The sequence below is a fragment of the Anarhichas minor genome, unplaced genomic scaffold (genome assembly GCF_050575085.1).
Source record: "Anarhichas minor isolate MPS153535 unplaced genomic scaffold, ASM5057508v1 ptg000136l, whole genome shotgun sequence".
Taxonomy (NCBI): Eukaryota; Metazoa; Chordata; class Actinopteri; order Perciformes; family Anarhichadidae; genus Anarhichas; species Anarhichas minor.
The window spans coordinates 3,595,659-3,616,904 of record NW_027466582.1 but is presented as its reverse complement, the minus strand read 5'-3'; the positions used below and the strand labels follow the sequence as shown (position 1 = coordinate 3,616,904).

General features: G+C 44.6%; 1 protein-coding gene across 1 annotated transcript in view; it reads left to right on the top strand.

Moving 5' to 3' along the window:
* Positions 1 to 3,119: 3,119 nt before the first annotated feature.
* Positions 3,120 to 21,246, top strand: part of LOC142942177 (MAM domain-containing glycosylphosphatidylinositol anchor protein 2) — a 153,440-nt gene continuing 135,313 nt past the window's right edge. Inside the window, exon 1 of the mRNA XM_076084400.1 lies at positions 3,120 to 4,005. Within this exon, the coding sequence (XP_075940515.1) occupies positions 3,933 to 4,005 (73 nt within the window). The 5' untranslated portion in view covers positions 3,120 to 3,932. The remainder of the gene's footprint in view (positions 4,006 to 21,246) is intronic.

The window sequence follows — 21,246 nt, the reverse complement described above, 5'->3', positions numbered from 1 at the left end:
GTTTGCACTTTGGCATCTTTTTTTAATACCGCAGCCTGGAAGAGAGTCGCACGTGTTCTTGTCGAATGCACTTTTACCCGCCGCCTCCTTCCCTCCGGACTCGGAGGAGCCACATGCAAGTCATTATCCGCGCCGTGAACAAATTATGACACGGGAAAACTGAAAAAATGTCGTCCCTTCTAAAATAGACCTGCCAGCTTGAATGTGACCTATTTTTTTAGGGGAAACATTCGTCAGCAGTGGCACACGAGGGGACGCTTGGTTGTGTCCTTCTGTGAGCGTGCACACTGTAGCTACCATGCATGAAGTCAGGTATGGGCAATGTTTGAGTGACAGACAAAAATGTACATCCCATATCCCCCACGGGTGATGGTCCCCAAGATGTTGGAGCATGCTTAACGGCGCTTCCGGTTGTTCAGAGGTGAAGGTAATTGCAGTTTGTTGGAACCGTTAAAAGTCTCTTTGAATCCAAATGCTCAGGGCTATGCATGGCTTTACTATCGCACTATTTCCTCAGGGTGTGCCAAATGACATCTCTCTTGTTCACCAGATAGAAATTTAAAGTAATCATTCGCTTCAAATGTCACATTGGAAAGGTGCCGCTGACAATTTAAATGAAGCAAAAGCAACCCGACGAAAAAAAAAGTGAGCATTGCTAGACGAGACTTGAGCTACAGTTGTCAGTGGAACCGTTTCCACAGGTGGCTACTGGCTGTTATATGACTTTTAAGGCAGCGAGATGGAAAAATACATGTTGTTCCATTTGAGATTTGCTCATGTGTGATGCCAACCAGAGCAGAATATTGTCAGGAGTACCAAAGCCATAACCCTCTCATGTTCTTTCTCACACACTCGCAGATACACACAAGCACAGATACACACTCTTCTGGCTGACCCTGGCTTTGTGTCCCACCGTGACATCATAGGTCTGCTGTGTTTGAAGATGAATGTGAAGCCCATAGAGGCTCCCTCAAATGCCAAATTGTCTTGTTTCATACCGTATCCAACACCTCATGCACTGTATGACTGAATACATTTAGTCAAATGTCATACAGCTCGAACTACAATACTAGGGAGAGCCTTTTATATTTATAACCCCCCCCCCCCCCCCCCCCCATGATGCTGCACGGAGACACTGTACTCACAATGGGCTTCATAATCACATTTCCTCCAATGTCAGTGTACTTTAGCAGCATCAGACATCTTGCTTGAAATAAGGTTGCATTATATTCCTCCAGGGAAGCAGAAGATGGAAAAAGAGAGAGCTAGAGAGAAGGGGGGGGCAGAGCAGATTTATCCACAACAGACAGATGGAAGGTAGAAGTCTAAGCTTCCCCGGTGGTCTGCCGTTCCAGTCCATATTGGATGGGTGATGCAAACGTACAGTAATACACATGATTAGCAGCAAGCAGGTGGGGGATAAGCGACTACACGCACCACATCAGCAGACGACAAAACACACACTTGTCAAAATTCTATCCGTGGACACTGGATGTTAAATGACTTATTGTAAGGACCACTTTTCTAACACTTTCGAAAACAGGCACATACGTACGCTCACAGAGAGCAAGAGATGGTTAAACATCCTGCATTAAAGCAACGGTAAAAGTGATGGAGCTCTCTGCTCCACACACCATTTGAGATAAAAACAAAGCCAGTTATTGGCAGAAAATAAGATCTGAAACATTTTTTCAAATTACGGTTTGCTATCGACACTGCTTCACCACCCCGACGTTCGAGGGCACTGCACTGACGACGGCATAGAACGGATGGGAAAGATCAATCATTTAGATTCCAAAAATTTAATTTGGAGTAGCCTATATCAAATATTAACTCCACTAAATTAATTTTACTCCTCGTGTCAGGATCAGATATTGTCAGCTCAGCTGAATTACAATGATGGAAGCCTCATGAGGCAATGAAATAATCATATCATATTTATTCATATTTTAAATGGTGAGAATGTGCGATCAGAACGATAGCCTGGTGAGAAATTGGGTTTACAACCCCAATGACTGCATGATTATTGATTCATTTAATGGAGTCCTGTAGAGGGCGCCAAACCACACACTGGTGCTCCACCAGTCACTTCCACAGTTTATCCCCAGCTGGGTGTAAAAATACCAATCTGTATTTATTGTTACTCGTACATTTTGATGCTTTTTAAAAGCTAAAAAGCCTTAAAAGACAATTATAGACATCACAGGGAAACCGAATTTAGAGATGAATCAAACTCTTTTATCAGAATCAACCTGTGGCTCTTGACGTTCATCCCTTGTCCCAAAAGTCCCAAAAGTCTAACACTGGGGGAACTATTTAACTAATTAATACCATTCAATCAAAATTGTGTTGCTAGGAAACAGCTATAGTAAAACTTTTAGATCAGGACAATGGGGAGGTGAAACCTGTAGTCAGAATAGGCCACATTTTTAATTGGGATATTTCCAGCCATTAGATATGGCAAAATGTTATATAATGAAACAGGTTTTGCAGGTGCCCCCCCCCCCCCACAGAACTGCCAGCAGGACCCCCCGAGGGCCTTCTGGGACCCCATTTGGGAACCACTTGGTACCTTTTTTTTTTTACTTTAAAAGTTATGTATTGCTAAAGTTACCAAAAACATTAGAGACCTGTGGCAGCAGCAGCAGTGTGTGCTTGGATAGACTAACCGACATCTCACTGTTTCAAGCCAAAATAGATCTTCTGTAGCAGATGAACGCTACATGGCAGACAGCATCTCATCCTCCCTGTCTGATAAAGGAGACCTGGTGAAACATGAGCAGACAGGAGTATAGACTGGCTGCTTGGTGTTGATTGCAAAAGGTCTGTCAAAGCTAGATCTCCTGAATTCCAATGGTCTCTCTCTCTCTCTCTCTCTCTCTCTCTCTCTCTCTCTCTCTCTCTCTCTCTCTCTCTCTCTCTCTCAGCTTCCAGCAGCTGCGCCTCTCATGCCTTTCCTGACGCTGAGCGAAGCCTCCCATACAGATGAGCGCTGGAAGCCACGCACCTCTTGACGTAGCCACAGACCGGCTGCGGTGCCACTCGGTCTCCGTAGCACGTATTGCGCAACGTGACTGATGCTCAACTGACTTCGCGACGGGCACATCCGGCTCCCCACCGTCGCGTGAATTCATTAAGAAAGTGGTCTCATAACGCCGAGGCAACAGCGGGCATCGCCGAGGCGCTGTGGAGGAACCATCAGCCGCTCCTCGCCGTACTGGACCCTCCCCTTGTCATTGCCACCGGGAGAGATGGAGCAGAGCGCGCGGCGTCGGGGTGCAGTCGTGATGTGACTGTGTGAGCGCACGAGCCTCTAACTGTGGTATCGGAAGCCTGACGGCCGCCTTACAAGGTGGGAACTGAAAATTTGACAATGTGCGCGCGTGTGTGTATTTTTTTGGGAATCATGAGGTGATGGCTTCGTTTGACAGCACGCAGTCAACGCAGCAGCTGCATCCGCGGAGCGAGCCTTGACCACAGCTGGATTTTGAGGAGCTATGTCCGTGGGCACCGAGCCTCCGTCTGCTTGTAGTCGACAGCACCAGTGTGCCCCCTCGGTTTGGTGCCTCGGGGGTCTCCGCTAAAGTCCGGGGGAAACACAGCGCACCTGGAGACGCGGTTGTCTGTTTTAAGGCCGGGCTTTCTGCAGCCCACTCCCCCGCGCCTGCTCGCTTTTCCCCGCAGCCTCCGCGGCGTCTCTGCGCCGCGAGCGCTTCCGCGTCCCGACTACATGGCAGCGGACATCAAAACAATCACAGCCTGAGTGTGTTCGCCTCCTGCGGACCGTACTTACCTTCGCAGCTAATACCGAGACTAAATTAATCGACGTGTGGGGATCGCAGCGGCGCCGTTGTCTATGCGCCTCAGTCACACCGCCCCGGAAAGGACTTCTTGCCATTGAGAGGAGGATATGCAGAGATTAACGTGAGAGGATGGATCTAATTATCTGTGTTTTGGGGCTGCTGGCGCTGGTCGTGGAGGGCATCCGTTGCCAAGGAGTGTACGGTGAGTGTATGCAATTTGCTTCTGCTGAAACCAAATACGACCATGACCTTGTAAAAGCAGTGGTCGCTCATACATCGCCATCCTTTAGACTCACCATGTCCCCTAATAGTAATAACCCCCCCAAAACGCAGCATCACCTGGTGTAAGGGGCGCCAAACCAGGTCTGAATGTCATGATGGAGTGAGAGGCTCCAAATGTTTTCAGCAACCCTGAGGTTATACAGCAGATTGCGTGGGCAGCCAATCATGCACAGCCCCCCTTTCCCCGTCCAATCCATCACTCATGATGGTTGGTGAGCAAGCTAAATTTAGGCTGCATTCATACATTATGACAGTGGAACCTGGTTGACTTTTCTTCAAGCCTCTCAGACTGGTCACCATACGACATACATGGGGTTTGGTAATTAGCACTCAATTGGTCTTCGTGGCACTTTTATATTTGAAAGTCACCATGAGCACCATAATCTGTTGAGCAGTGGCATTTAGTACGCTCAGTCATGAATTATTTCCATGTGCGGTGGCTCAGTCTGCCTACCTCTTCCTTATGTCTGTCTGTCTCTACCTCCCTCACACACACACACACACACACACACACACACACACACACTCAACAATAAGCACATATTTTGGTGTCTCTCTCTCTCTCTGTCTGCTTGTGCAACCGGTGACAGAGACGATGTGTCAAATGAATCGTCCTCGCAGCAGCAGCACTGTGAGGAAATAATCATTCCTGTGCAGTAACATTGGGACGTGGAGGAAGCCTTGAGGTGCGCGGCGGCCCTGACCTGTCGGTGGAGACGGGGGGCTCTTACCGAAGCCGAGGCTGTGCGGGGAGAGCGCGAGGTCAAGTAGAGACGTGGGGTGGTGCGTTTCAGAGGCCGTTGCCAAGCACTAAAAAAGATCTTTGTCTCCAGGGTGTCTGTGTGCGCACAGATGAGGTAGCAATGAAAGGTTACCGTGAGCATGACAGGAGCAGTCATGCTGCTGCACCTGACCAATGATGCGCCAGGATTTGATCTATTCTCTTGCTGGAGACGGAGGAGAGGAATGAGATAATAAATCACAGCACACGTCAGGGCAGCTGTTGCATGGCTGCTCATACATGTGCACTCATATTCCCACATTTCTTTGAACACCTGTTGCGGAGATATACATCTTTTTGACCTGATCTTTAAACCTCTAAGCACTCATTAGGCGGAGTAAGATTTCTACGTGGGTGTTGTTGTTTGGAGTTAGTGGATTCCTCCAGTTACCCATTTAAGCCCGAGGGCAATAACCTGATCAAACATTGATGTCTCAAGAAATCATTGCCTTTGCTGGATTCGATATCTGTATCTTCTAAATCGGTCTCATTTATATACATATATTCACAGGGGGAGACAGGCATGACGCCAACCATCAAAACTGATCACATGATTCTCAGATCAAAGCTGCAGGATTCTTGGTGTGAGCGAGCTGTCCACGCTGCAGCATGTGCGTGCAGGATGAAGATGCAAGCTCATTAGAAGGAATCATATCCCATAATGCTCGATGTGGCTTTGCCATAGAGGTGTGTGTGGACCAGTGAGAAGAGACAGGGAGATGTAGCACATGGAGTTATTTGAGCATGTATCTGTTCCTGTGTGTTTTGCATGTTGTGCAGCCTGGAAATTCTTTTGAGCACAGTTCCCCCCCCCCTCCCCCTTCTCTTGTATAGAGAGGTAGATAGAGAAGCTTGGTACATCACATTCCTTTAAATGGCGAGGAGCCAATGGCTAGGTCCTGTGTATGCCTCGTGTTTAAAGTGCACTGCACATCTTTAGGCAGGTTGTCAAAGGTCAGCGTTTATTATTGATAGTGCCAAACATTAGCATGCCACGCTGTGTTGCCTCCCATTGTATTCACCGGAGGTTTGACACCTGAAGGAGCGGTGGATGGGATGGGAGGGGGGGGGGGGGGGGGGGGGGTCAGTGAAATGGGAGTATTGTGCACCACAGGTGAAAGGCAGTGGGTGTCTGGTTGACTGAAACGAGGGCTGTGAGAAAATAATGCATAATGGTGCCAGTGACTTTGAAGTGGTAGAGTTCCAAATCAGGTCTTTATAGAGGGCAAGGCCTGAATTCTTTGCTCTGATCATATCTTTGAAATCGAGGTATTTAAAGTGCTATATATTCTTTCTTTTTTTTTCACAGTCAAATCTATTTCAATAATAGCTTTTTCAGACATTTCTTTTTCTTTCTACCACCCGATTCCATCTCTTATTTTTTGCATTCAAACCCTCGGCTATCACTTTCCTCCCCAGATTTCCTAATTGACTCAAGAGCAGATGAATGGGACAGTTTTGCTGGAAAAAAAAATGTTCACCGATTATTTTTTTTTATCCCCGAGCATCGACAAACGTCATCGCGGCCGACTAAATGGTGGAATCATGATGTGGTAATGAAGAAAACACATACTAGTGCGTTAAGTGGTGCTGCCAGAGTCATTAAAGAGGATTGATGAAGGCCAGTCATCCCTCCATGACTCCAGGCCACAGAGTGGAAAAAGAGAGACACTACTAAAGTACATCTGCTCCACTCTTTATCTCCTCTCTTTTATTTTTTTTCTTACCACCCTCCTTCCCTCTTTTCTCATCACTTTCACCACACACACAAACAGCCTCCACCACGAGATTGCTCTATTATCTCAATCTCTGTGTTGCTCTTTAGAGCTCCAATAAGCCAGTGGCTGCTCGTAGGAAATGGAAGTACCTACAAACACTGCTAAATATCCTCAATTTGGCAATTATCTGGAATGTTGCTGACAACCAAGCTGCCCTAAATAATAATACAATGGAGCATGACACTTCTGATAGCACGGACATGTTTTTTTTCACAGCCGGTTACCTAATCTGGAGATGTACCGCCTTCATTATGTTCTCTTTGCATCAAAGTCAGTTGGTGACAACCTCCACGGGAAGTGCACATGTTCCTGATCTCGTTTTGTGTTATTCCACTAAAGAGAAAAAGTTCCGACTCTTTCTCCCATCCCACTTCTCCCTCTCTGTCTCTCTCTTTCTGTCTCTCGCTCCCTCTCGTTTGCATTGAAGTCCAAGCAATTGCTGGGGTTTCTTTTCATGAGCCCCGGTTCAGTCGCTTTGGCTTCTAAGCTATGCAAATGCATTCTGCCAGTGAAACTAAAGCCGTCTTTGTTGGTTCTCAGAGGCCTCCTCCACAGAGTCCTTCATCATTCCCTTGGATCGGGACCCTCACATTTCCCACCGTAATGAGACCACGGATAACTCTATCTCTTCTCCTCCCTGCCTCCCTGCCCGTCTCTCTCTCCTCTGCCTGTCTCTCTCTCCGTCCCCCCCGTCCCCAAGAGTATCGGAGGGATGTCTACAGTATATGCGCTTCTATCAGAGCCAAATAAGGATATACAGCTGGTACGTCGTAGAGGAAGTAATTCGTTGCAGTAGAAGAAAAGAAGGGGCTTCAGACAGCACCAACTTAATCATACTGAATGTCAGTTCTCTTAGGACAGAGTCCTCTGAGACTGGCTCTGAATATACACTGCAGAGACAATGTTTTAACTTGAAGTCTGAAGCACTCCTGCTGTGCTCAGTATTCACTGGATAGTCTTTCACACTTTTACTTTAACACTCTTAATACAATGCGATTAAGGTGAAAAGCTGTTTTTCACTGTGGTCAATTTTGGAAATCAGGTTGGCTCGAAGTTCAAATTTAAGGGTACTACACCAAATGAGTATAGGTATTTAAGTGGTGAAAATGAGGCAACAGAGGCTATCCTGATGTTTGGTCAACGGTTTGAGTCGACATCCAAAAAACACTGGATCCTACATTACCCATAATGCAGCCAATAGCATCATTTCATTTGACCCTCCCTGCCTGCAATCTCCAACCTCAGGGTTATTTTCTCAGGCTTTACAAAGCCACCGAAGAAATGATAGAACTGCTTTCACGAGCTGAGTCATACATTCTCATCTGTGTAACATCAGGGAAGTGCCCTTTTAGTTTGAGCGCTGTTTAGCTGCGAAGCAGAGGTCTGAGAGAGGTTCATGCGAGGTTTGTGTCTTTGTTGCAAGTGGGACACTCTCCACTGGAAGGATGCCGCTCGCAGTCCTGCCCTCTCTCTGCTCCCCTTTAGCTACTGTGGAAGATGTAGCTGTGTGTAGTTTGGCAGTAGGCAAAATGGAGCAGTGGGCTTTATGGTATGCATAGTACAAAGCAGAGATAGAGTCGTGCGCAGCTGTGATAAATGGAATACATTTTTCTTGATGGTTTGTGTTCCAAAAAAAAAAAAAAGGTATAATGTAGCTTTTGCTGCTTTGCACACATCATGAACAGTTGTAATACTTTTCCTCCTTCTGCTGTGAGGATTTGGATGATTTAAGGAACACAATTTACCTCTGGATCATTCAAGGCCAAATCCCCACCGTGGACCAAAGAAGCTTATTGTAACCTGGCTGGCTGCTTCAACTGTTAAGCCCACATCCCCAAACCCTGAGCTACTTGTCCCGCTCCGTACAGTGCTGCGGACAGAAAGCTGCTGCTAATGATCTCGTAATCATTCATTCATTAAATCCTGTCCTGGTGCACGACTAGGCCGCCCTTCTGCCCCCGTTTATTTAGAATCAAAAGCAATTCTGGACTCGGAATTAAGTGTAGTAACCCGATATTTTCTCCTCTGTCTTCAGACATTCTGATGAAGCGGCCATTCATCATCTGGGTCATTAAAAACATGATTTAAATCTTAAATGTCAACCTTGGTCTCGCTGATATTACCTTGTACAGCAGCAAGACTTTTATCTGTCGTGATTTCATTTCATGTGATAGTGTTAATATCCTCAGGTTGCCAGACACGAGGTCCAACCTGAATGAATTAAAAAGCTACAACATCTTGCTTTAAAGGAACAGTGTGTAGCACTTAACGGGATCTATTGGCAAAAATATAATATAATATGAATAAGTACTTTTAATTTAGTGTAGAATGAGCTGACGGAGCCCGGCATGTTGTGCCGCCATGTTTCTACAGTAGCCCAGAATGGTCAAACCAAACACTGGCTCTGGATGCGGCCATTCGCGTTTTCACGTTTACCGTAGTTTTACCCGCATGCTTTGCAGACGGGAGAAGTTGCAATTGGTTGATAACTGCATCCTCCCCGCTAGGTGCCGCCAAATCCTAAACACTGTACCTTTTTAAAAAGCCCAAATGGCCAATACTAGTGTTGCAGTAGCAGTGTGACTCATGGCAGGTGTAAATCATTGGGATGAGACTACTATTGGCATTGCATTGGGCTTCCTTTCCATACGCTTTCTATCTCTGTTGCCGTTTTCATGATAATAAATAAACACTAGAGCATCAAAAAACGTTTTCATCATGTTGTTGTTGGCTGTAGTCAGCAATACAGTAGCCTCATGTTTTTTCCTAAAGATGGACTGGATAAGTTTGACCATCATAAAGACCAGTGTAATGCTTGAAAGATGAAATGTCAGTAACAAGGGCATCCTGTTGGCCGTGGGGTTGAAGCAAAGCCGGCAGTTCAAGTCCCACCATTTAGTGAGTAGCATTGCCATCCCACACATCTCACCCTCTCCATCATTTCCTGTCTGCTCTTGACTGCATTAATACTATCCTAATGAATAAAAGACAACCAAGAAAATGTTTTTAAAAAGTGGCATAAGCTGCTCACAAAAGACTGTAATTCATAGCCAGAACACGCATAATGTCATGTAGCCTGAACTCAACAGGAGCTGATTTACATCCACTGAGTTTATTCTGAATCTGGACTCTTGACCTGCATGAATCCTATTTTTCAAATTAGTTTCAGTTTGTAGTTTGGTTTGCTTAAGAGTAAGGGAGGAAGTGCTGCTGTTTAGTTTCATTCATAATAATGCATCTTATTTAATGAAGTCATGCATTATCTTAAAGCCTCCATCCATGGTCCACCCACACAGGTGTGTTTGCTTATGTTCCCTAATTAGCACTCTGTCCAGGACAGAGAAGTGAGTTTGAGTGACACCTCCCTCACCCGTTCGTTGATTCTGTTGTGTTGTTTAGGGCGGGGCAAGTTGCCCTGTTATGATCCCTATTAGTGCACAGAGGTGGGTGGAATGATGTTGTTCCCGGCATAGCTCCTCCCAAAGCACCTGGTGAGCTCTAATTAGTCTGAGCAGCCTAATTGAAAACACCTGTTTGAGTGTGCGGAGCCTTTCGATTTGCAGACTAACTAGTGGCTACAGCTGTCAGATAATTGTAGTGGAGTAACAAGTACAATATTTCCCTATTGTGAAGTAGATGGCAATACTGCAATGGAAATACTCAAGTAGTACCTGAAGTAGAGTACTTGATTAAATGTACAGGAAACAAAAACTAACCAGGAGAGAGACATGGCTGGAACTCCGATAAAAGAAAGGGTCAAAACAAAATGTAATACCTCATGATAGCGCCACCACATGGTCGATCAGTGCACATTTAGTTGCATAGATAGGCCTGTTTGGGGAGATCAAAAACCAACTCAGAGAGTTACAGTTTCAGAGCTAAAGACTTCGGTGAAACAATTAGAATTGTAATTAAAACAATAGAGTATAAACCCGAGGCTTAAGTATTAATCCCTTAGCGGAGCCGGAGTTCTCCTTTGTGTTTCAGTTTTACATTTTCTGCTCAATTTCTAACCATTAACCCGCAGTTAAGTCATAAATTCATTAAAATCTCATCATATATACGCTGTGTTGCAGAAATGCGACTAACTGGACGTTTACCACCGCCCCACGAGCCTCCATTTCTTCCAGCATTCATGCTTTCATTACGTCACGCCTATTACATGCATGAAAGTCTGGCCCGCTCGTAAATACTGTATATGACTGTATGTGATTGGACGGACAAGACCTGGACGCAGAGAGCGAGGCATGCAGCTGTATGTGCTGCATGCTGATAAGAGCAAACCCAAATCCCTTCAGCCAGGTTTTAAATTTGTGCACAAAGACAAGAAAGAGGTACATTTATGCTTTTAGAGGGGCTGAGAGAGACTGAGGCTTACGTCCTTTTACCTGCTTTATTGCTGATTTAATGACATGTTAATTAATGTAAGACTTAACTGTGTGTTAAAATTCATTCTGTTAAGTGATTATTCATAAAGTGTTAAATCATGGCATAAACTTGATCATTTATTGATATTAAGCTACTCTTATATAACCCATTAACGCATGCATTCGATATTGATGAGTCATGCATACATTTTGCATTTAAAAAGCATCAATTGTATACCTCCATAGAGTGTTGCAGATTATTCTTAATGAATGGCAGGATTAGCGGCTAAGATAGATCCTTTTAAGTGTCTGTGGTGCATTTCCGTATATGTGGAGTTACCATTTCCATGATTGGCATCACTTCAAATCACAGAGAATTATACATGCTAGCCAGCTTCAAAGTGACGCAAGTGATGAAAGGGGGGCTCGTTGAATATGAATGTCTCCTCCTGTCTTCCCTTACGCATTTCAGTCAATTGAATTGTCTTTGTTAAACCAAACTGGCAGGACCTGCATTTACACACATAAAGTACAAATTACACGGTGATCCCAATAGGTAGCTGACAAGAGCAACAGGGTGTGCCTTTTAGCGGAACCGTGGAGGAAATAAAGGGAAAAGGAAAGGATTGGTACGTTTGGCACCCACAAGAGGCTAATGCCAACCTTCAACTATGTCACTTCAGCCCACACAGGCATCCTAAGTGCTGCTCCTGTGAAGTGATGTCTGTTGTCATGGTGACAGTATGTGAGCCTTGCATTGCACGTCCTCCGACTTCCCTGTTTCCTCCCTCCCTCCATCCTCCCCTCCCTCCCTTCCCTTCCCTTCGCTGCCTACCCACTCGCTCATTCTCTCCTTCCCCTCACATGCCAGGAAATCAATCGCTGAAACAAATGTGAAGTGATTGCAGAAACAAAAGCTCCTCGCAGCAGCCTTACAATTGTGCACGAGAGCAGATGAGATTGCGGTGAAAGGAGGAGGAGGGGAGGGGAGGGGATGCATGTAGAGGGTTCGGGGGGGGGGGGGGCTCTGAATGTGTCTCTTCACAAATCACCACCATTTCACTGCGATGAGGCAACTGCAGGAAGGAAGCCTACTTAACTTCGTAGCAAATAATGGTTGAGCTTCTCCGACAAGCAGGGACAGTGGCGAAGTAAGTGTGTTGACAGTGACGCCCTCAGTAGACCCCGGCTCCAAAACCAATGCTGAACAGGCAGCCAGCAGGGGAGCCACACATTGGCCCCTGGATAAGACTACCGTCACATCAATAACTTCCACCTAGGCAGCCACCCACACCAATGCTACTAAAAAAAACACACACACACACAAATCCATGCTGTATTCCCCCCCCCATCTCTCACATCTAGTCATTCATCCCCCTGCTGGCAAAAGGAAAACCGAATCTCTTGAGTTGTGCTGTGGCTCTGCAGAGGCACTGTGAAATTTCAACACAGATGAACATGCAGTTTGTGTGTGTGTGTGTGCGCGCGTGTGTTTGGAAGCATGATAACTCCTTTTTGTGTGTGTGTGTGTGTGTGTGCTTTTTCATCTATCTAGGGCAATACTTTGCTGAGATATTAATTTAGCAATGTGCATTCACACACCAGCCCGGCTGAATGAGACGCATCGTGCAGAACGCGCCTCAAAGTGCCTTTCGAACATGTGATGCAGTCATTACGTGCATCTTTACACTCACTAAACCTCCTACCCTTTCTAAAGGGTTATCCTTTTGTCTGCTGAGCCTTTTTTTTCTATTATTTGGCTTTCCGTGTATCCCTCAATAGTCTCTAAAAACCTTATTCTTCTAACAGAAATTCACATTGTAATAGTTAATCTCTTTAGCGTCATGCTCTCTTCATCTCTCCGCCAGACACGGTATATCCCAGAGGCTGCTACACCCATGGGGATAACCTCAAGCCGTGTACTGTCAGTTAATGGCTTCCTATGGCAAAGTAAGCAGTTATCTGGAGTAGGCGAAGCACTTCTCCACTGAGAGTTCAGTAAGCGGGAAAGAAATCTAAGGGCGAGATTTAATGAAGATGTCGGCGTTCTCGCCCAGTTCTGATTGTCTGCCGTCTCCCTTGTTGTCTTCATTCAGGCTGCTGCAGCAAAGGTTTTGGAGTTCATAGTACCTGGAGTTATATTCGCACACTGTAGGTGTATAGGAATTTCTTTACGGAAGTAGCCGCAATACACTGATAACAGTCACAGTCCAGAATCCGGCAAAAAGCTGTTCAGCAGTGTTTCCTCAAGGGTGCAACGCCTTAGAAAATCAAGCTTTGGCCTTCAGTTATTAATCCAATCTGACCCATGATCCCGTCTAGATGTGTGCACAGCGTGAGGTTTGCTTCCTGTTGGAGGTCTTCTCCCTCGCCACAAGCAGCGGAAGTCTCAACCCACGCTTTTTTTCGCTCTCACTTGACTTGGTTCAGTCTCCCCTGGCCTCAACAAAGGCTGCCGTCCACCACTCGTGGCACAGATTTCTTTTGCTCTGAGTAACCAGTCACTTTTATTTCATTCAGACGTTTTATTTTTAAGAGACAAATGAAATCATTACAATGACACCCGTAACCTGAGCTTCACCAAATGAAGACTTTACATCTTGACACAAGTGCAATTACTGATTAATTCAAAAATTGCTGTTGCGTAAGCAAATCGTATTTTATGCAGCATGCGATCTGGTAGGAAATCTGATGCTTTTTCCTTAATGAATTTTTCATATCTTGTCATAGATGCAGTGAGTTAACACATGAGTTAATGTCAGCACAAGAAAGGTGTGATAATTATATATATATAAAAGCATTGATGCAACACTTTTTAAAAAATGTTCCCGGACTGTAAGAACAAAAAACTCATGCGCATATATACACATGTGCAAACAGAGAGACGCGCACTTGGCATGTCCTTTTTTCCCGTCTTTCATGTCACTTAGATGTATTTCATCTGAAGATGAGTGAAGCCTAAAGCAGGCCTCCCGAAATGCCACATTCACAGCTCCAGATGACCTCCCGTCCCCTTTTCTCTTCATTTCCCTCCATTTTATTTCCATGAGCCCTTATATTGCCTTTATCCTTGCACGCAATATTATTACTCCTTCGGTTCTGGGTGTATACCAAATGCCTCTAAGAGTCTGCACAGTTAAGCCATCTTAATATTAAGGAATTGGCTGGTTTGGCCTTTTTTTGACCTTTCATTGGCGTGATTACCTTAAAAAGGTTGCTAAAATATTTGTTGGAGCAGAGTTTACATACGTCCTCTCTTGGGTTGTAATCAAAGGTCTCTGTGCTACAGCCAGACTCCCCATTTTATCATCCAAGCTCATTTGGGGGAAAGGTTGATTGTGTAAAACTGCAGGTCAATAGTCGATCTATAGTTGATTGTTTGAGGTCTGCTGTGCCAGTTCATGGTAACACCAGTATTTACTCACTGTATACATACATATAGCGTCTATGTTTTAGGGCTGTATTCTGGTGTGACTCAGGAGAAAGAAGAAAATGATCTGTAGCTTCCCAAATGATTTTGAACAAAGTGACTAAAACATTACCGGAGACCACCGTGGTGCTCCTCAAGATGAGACATTTACCAAAAGCTTTGATCAAAATTCATTGAAATACCCACCTTGAGGTTTGAATTTGTAATATTGTGGGTGTGTTTACCAAATGTGGAGTAGATTCCTCCGTAGTGGCACAGGTGATTTACAGATACGCAGCTATCAGAGATTCGTCTGTTTCAATAAAAGAGAAGTGGTGCTCCGGGCCATCTCACCACGTTATTAAAAGAAATGACAAATCTCGTATAATTAAAAATATATCGCAAAATCGATTTCATACTAGCGTCTGGTGAAGTATGATTTCCCATTGGCCTTCGGGCTGCCCGTTTTAAGGAGAGAGGAAATATTAAAGTTATTAACCTGGGTAGAAGTAAAAAAAATGAATGCATTAATTCCAGGATGTTGTATTTTAAATGAGTTTGGTTTGGTGGGTCTACGTGTTTGGTGTGCTGATGTGGGACCATGTAGTTATTAAAGTTTGTTGGCGGGGATATTAAACAGCTAGAAACCACAGTACAGAGGACTTCAAAACAGCTTTGAAATGCACCAATAAACCTCAACATATTAGTGGATCCTCAGGTTCTCTGGGCTCATCAGAAGAGCCCATGCAAATCCAGTAATAGCTTCACTGAATGCATTAATAATCCTCCCCAAAGAGGTGGAACCTGTGTGGTGCTTCCATATTGCTATCCATATTTATATCATAAGCCACCTATCAACACATGCTGATAATATTCATGAATTCTGGAGCAGCCGATCCAGCAGAAGCCGAGTAGTGACATTCGGCCGGGCCCCCTCTGCGGCGAGAGCATCCTGCGGTGGGTGTCTTACATGTTGTGTATGTGTGTGTGTGTGTGCGTGGGCGCCCACGTGCGCATGTGTGACTGTGTGTATCTGTCTGTTTGTGTGCGCGTTCCCCCGCGGATTTCTGTGATGCTGCCGTGGTAATTGGATGTGTGGCGCCCACCAAAAATCCCCTTTAGCCCTGGGCAAGCGCTCTTTCAATCCCAGCATGCCTCTGTGGAAAGCACAACCCAAAGTAAGGCTTATTCTTTCAACTGGCAAACATCAAATGGTTCCCTGTTCTCTCCATCACAGCCTCCGTCTCTCCCTCTCTGCTCCGCTGTAGCATCAGAGGAAAGCCCATTAACATGTAATGACATGACCTGGCGTGGCAGTCGCAGGGAAAAACGTCCAGCTGCTCACCACAGTTTTCCCCACTTAATAACTGTTGATTTTTCGGTGATAATTATTTTGGGAGAACCACGAGAAACCGACTGTTCTCTGGTGGAGCGGATACAGCTCGGGGGCAGGTGCTCGAAAGTGTCAAGAGTGTGAAATTACCCCCGATGTGTGGAGATGTACCTAAAGCCTGGCACAGGGTTGAGTTTTCTGCAGTCTGAATTTAATTAACGTTGGCTTTGCTCTTTGGGAATCACGAGCGGCTACAGCAAACTTTCATCATGGAAAAAACAATGTCTGCAAGCTGACACGACAACATTAGCATGTACATTAACAGAAGAATCAGCAATTAATTGATTTGTATAGTGTCACATTACCATACCAAATATCCATTTTGGCAATGAGCTCCTGTGTTTGTGAAGTGGTGGCATGGCTCGTGAAGCCTTTATAGTTGCTATATTCTAATTCCGCCACCGCATTTATTTTCAGTATATATCAATCTGTCGATTTTATTAATTGTTTAATCTATATCAGTCTTGATTGTCTGGAAATACTGTAAAATGGCAGTACAATTTCCCAGAGCCGTGTTAGATGTCTTCAAATTGATTGTTTTGTCCAGTCAACAACCCATGACCCCGGAGATATTCTGCCTTCCCAATAGTTTGAAATCCATATTTAAATTACAGCAATATATAGTTATATTGCCCGATTCAATGTTATATCGATAAATCGTCATATTTTGGAAGTTAAATACTTTTAGGGATGTCAATGTGGGCCTCTCGGTCGGTCTGGCGGCCACCTCGATTCAGACTGAACTACCAAATCAATTTTGGATGGGTCGCCATGACATTTGGTAATCTCACAGACTTTTCCTCACACTTTGGTTTATGACAGAATACCTGCAAACTGATGCCATTCCCGTTAGCCTCAGCTGCACTTTAACCTTTGTCCTAATTGACAAATGCTAAGGTCCTAACATGCTGTAACATGGTTAGCATCATAGCGGCTTTGTGAGCATGTTAGCTGTCTAATGTTACTAATGTGACTATTAGTCCTGTTACTTGAGAAAGGACTTAAATAATAAAACAATTACCACAATTGTTTTTTGGATTAATTTCTCACTGAGCATTACAATAATATTCTGCTCCAATAGTCATTTGGATCCCTAAAAAGCACCACGGCTGCTTTTAAGTCACACGTCTTCTTTCTTCTTCGCTGCAGTTGCTATTGTTAATCCCCAGTGCGATGCAGAAGTAATGTGTGACATCTCTAGACATCTCTAGGGCTAGTTTTTATTTTATTTTAACTAGAAGCCTCATTAACAATGCATGATGCAAAGAGAGGGTCAGAATGAGGTTTCTTACTTAAGAGGATGCCTTTTTTAGGAAATCTGATCTTAACCGTGGGTGAGTATTAAGTCTTCACAGTGATATACCTCAAAGCATGCAGCCGGAATATGAGCACAAACACAGGGACACGCCGCGGACCACGTCTTGTTGAAACTATCATGATTTCTCGAGCTGCCAGTGTCTGACATGTGTATGTGTCAATGTTTGTGCCTCCGTCTGTGTGGATTGAAATGTGTGCCTGCCGGCATTTGTATGCGTTAGATGCCGCAGGCTCTCTCATTCCAGCGGCCTTACCTCCCGCTGAATCACACACTGCAATGGGCAGAAAGAGAGGGAGGAGGAAGAAGACTTTCCTTCCCTTCCTCTCCTGTTTATCTCCTTTGATTCCTGACTGGATATTTCCGTGACCTTGTTTTTCGAAGTTGCGTAATGCGCTGCTGGAGGTTTGGGTAACGGGGGTGTGGAGGCAGCGGGGGTGGAGGCAGGACACTGATCTAAACTGTGATGACAGCTTAGGCTCTCTCCCTCTCACCTCCTCCGCGCTCTTGAGGGGAGGTGAGAGTGTGGCGACAGAGAAAGGAACCTTAAAGACAGCAGGGGATTTCGCCATCGCCACAAACACGGTTTACGGGGATGCGAGTGAATAAAAGAGCACTCTCTGAACCGTGCTGTTCATTCACACGTGGAAAGAACGGGTCACACTTGCATGGGTTTGCTTTCTGTTCCTGTATGTTTTACTCCCCTGCTTTCTCTCTCTCACACACACTCACACACACACACATGCAGTGTGCACAAGAGGAAGAAGGCCTCTGACTCATTTATTTCGCCATTAAGTGGCTTGTTGTACATGTTACGAGGTTATTTTTGCTGCAGCGGAAGTGGGAGGCAGCCGTGATGATAACGTCATTAAAACGCCAAAAGGTGAACAGCAGTGGGAGTTACTCACTGCCTTGTCTGATGACATAATATGCTAACAATAGTAATAGTAATAAATTGCATGGTCATACAAAGCTCTGCTGCAATAGAGAGCGCTGTTGTAGGCTTGATATTGGAAGCTTTATGGAAGCAATAGTAATAAAACCCTCTGTCATGTAATTCGTAACACTTATTAGCATGCATATTAGTGGAATACTGGCTCTTTATTAGTCATTATAAAGCACTTATTAATGCCTTTTTCTGCATGACCAAATTCTACAACTACAAGGCCATTTAATAAAAGTTTTCCACAAAATAATATCCTAATTACTGCTTATTAATGGTAAGTAAAGACGTTGTTGTATATGAATTATGATACACTGCTCTCCGCAGTCAGACTAAGAATTGGTTTCCGTTGTCGATTTAAAGCATTTTCAACCCACTCTGCTGAGCCCACCTTGTCCACTGATACACAACTATCATTGGTAAGACCCCTCCATACCTCTGCTTACTGCTCACTGCTCAATATCAACAGCAACATTTCTTTGGTTCATTTTATCTGATGTTGTTTTATTGCACCAGCAGCCGTATCTACGTTTTCACTGTCTTGTATCGACTTTCCTTCTGTTGCTGCCTCTTCCCCAGGTCCTCATTGTAAATGAGAATTGGTTCTCAATTGACTTATCTAGTTAAAGTTAAATAGAGGTCAAACAAAATAGATCACAATCTATAAAAAATAACATGCTTCGCCCACTGTGGGCCTTATAAGTGGAAGTACCACAAGAATAGTCGTTCTCCATTAAAAACATTTAATACATAGTCTTTTCTTATGTGAAATTACAAGTGGTAATAGTGACCAAATAAGTCTAAATGAAGTATTTCTAACTCTGAGTATGTTCCCCATTCTAAAGTGGTCTTGCTCATAACAGGTTGTCCTTACTCAAGTTGATGTACAGTTTATATTCCCATTCAGTGGTAGAAGAACCGAATCAGCACGAGTAGAAGCCTTGAATATACTTTAAAACGTCTTTCCATAGATGTGTTCTGAAGTGGTCCGTTAATAACGAAGTTATTTTTACTTGTTCTTCTACCGCTGAATTGGAATCGGACCTGTGCCTCTTAATAGACCTCCATCACTTGAGAAGAAAACCCCAAATGCTGTAAGAAAAGATAAAGAAGCAAATTGAACGGACCGTATTCTCAACTTGAAAAAGTAAGCAGCTGTTGGTACTCACTGGTACCAAAAGGCTATTGTTGCACATGTTGCCCTGCAAAGCTTTTAAAGCGTATTTAAGTCAAACCAACACCCGTTGAGACCAAGAGATCAAGCTCTTGTGTTAATATGCCAACTGTCCTTTGCTGCATTTGAATGGAATCAGCACACATGTGCATTCCCGATTGTGTGCCATGTTGTATATGGTATTATGATGTGTTTTTCTCTGGATGAACGCTCCCTAGATGACCCATTAATGGTTCTTTCACAGGTTTACGAGTCCTCTTAATGCACTCGCATCATCGGCTGACATTACCCTATTGATAACATCAGTATGCCATCATGCGTGCTAATACGTGGCTGCTGTGGGCTCTGCATGTTTTATTGGTATACAGGGAATACGCTGTTGGATCTATTCACATAATGGAAGGTCTTTGACGGCGGGTTTCATTGGAGGCAGCTCCCCTCGAACAGAGGTTAACCAGTTCTCTGCCTCCACCGCACCGTGTACGACAATAAAACACTTAAGGCTATTACGTATCAACTTTGATTTTTACATCCAATCATTAGATCACGTAGCGTTGTGTGTTAAAAGGGACACGTCGTCGTTGAGTTTTACCGAGCTTGGCAGCGTTTGGTATGCTGTGCTGTCACTGAGTAATGAGAGTCAGCTTCTCGCCCTGACGATGCTCGCCATGGCGTCACATAAACAAAGTCCAGGATCCAACAATGCTCTCCTCATTTGTTGGTTCCACCGCAGGGTGCCAGCTCTTTAAAGAGAATGAAATCTTTCTGCGAGATAAAGGGCACATGGAGCTCACTTAAGAGTACCCTGGCTTGTTCTTTTGCTTGTTTGCAGGCTTACGGTGCAAAAAAATAGGGACAGAAGGAGAAAGAGCACCACAGGATGGTAATTTTTAATGAGGGGATTTTTTTTCAGTGGCTGCACATGATTCTCAGCAGTGGATATATTACGCAGAAGGGTAAAAAGTCAATTTCCTCAACAACTAGCTCCTTGGTGACATTATATGACCGCTCAATTTACATACGTAAAGAGAAGGAAGGAGATTCTCTATCAGATCTGTGTTTATCTTCCTCAGCGGTGTGCTGAATCTGGGGCTTATTTCCTCCTCCTGGTTGGCTTTACTTCCATCATTTCCTGTTTCTTCATTTTTTTTTTATCATCCTAAAGCCAAAGTGCACAATGTAAGCAACGGCTCCTTTGACTGGGATTCTGATGGAAAGTATTAGCAAGCGTGGAGAGGAGAGGAGGCTCAGCAGGGAGAAGATTAAATTATCTCCTTTGAAGGTGTGCTGGTGCTTTCATGAGACAGAGGCCATTATTAATATGCAGTGACACATGCATACATCCAAAATGATCCTGGGTGCTTCGTCATGGATCATAAAATTCCCCAAGGTGCCTTTCGCTCATCGCATACTGAGACACGCCACCACATCTCGTATGAATCATAGCGGCTCCGCCAGGATATATGGAAAGATGGCAGGAGAGACAGACAAGAGGGGGAAATGGCTCTTATGTCTTATTAGATTGCCCAGACAAAATTATATTAGTTTTCAGCGGTTTGACTCCGTCGCAGGCTGCTATGGTGCCCCGTCCACGGGTGACAGGAGGGCCAAAGAACAGATTGTGGGGTTTGCATGGCTGGCAAAAGGTTAAATGGGTCACGTAAGCTCCATGTCAGTCTGGAGCGCGGTGAGTTCATCGTTTGATTTGTTGCTGGCACTTAAAGGTGAACTTTTGTCTCAAGCACTGAGTGCTGAAATTGACTTTATACTATACATTGGTTTCGACAGGTATAAGATGGTATGGCATGCTGTTCTCTAGTTATTCTAATGAGCTGAAGGCAGCCAGGTTCAACCAGCTCTATGGGATAATTTGCCTGTCACAGCGTGACAGCAAGATAATACCTGTCTGGGTTCTCGACTCTTACCCTCGTGATGGCTCCCTGGAAGCACCTTTACAATGCTCGCTTCATTCTTCTGATGTTTAACTCCACTGAATAAGTT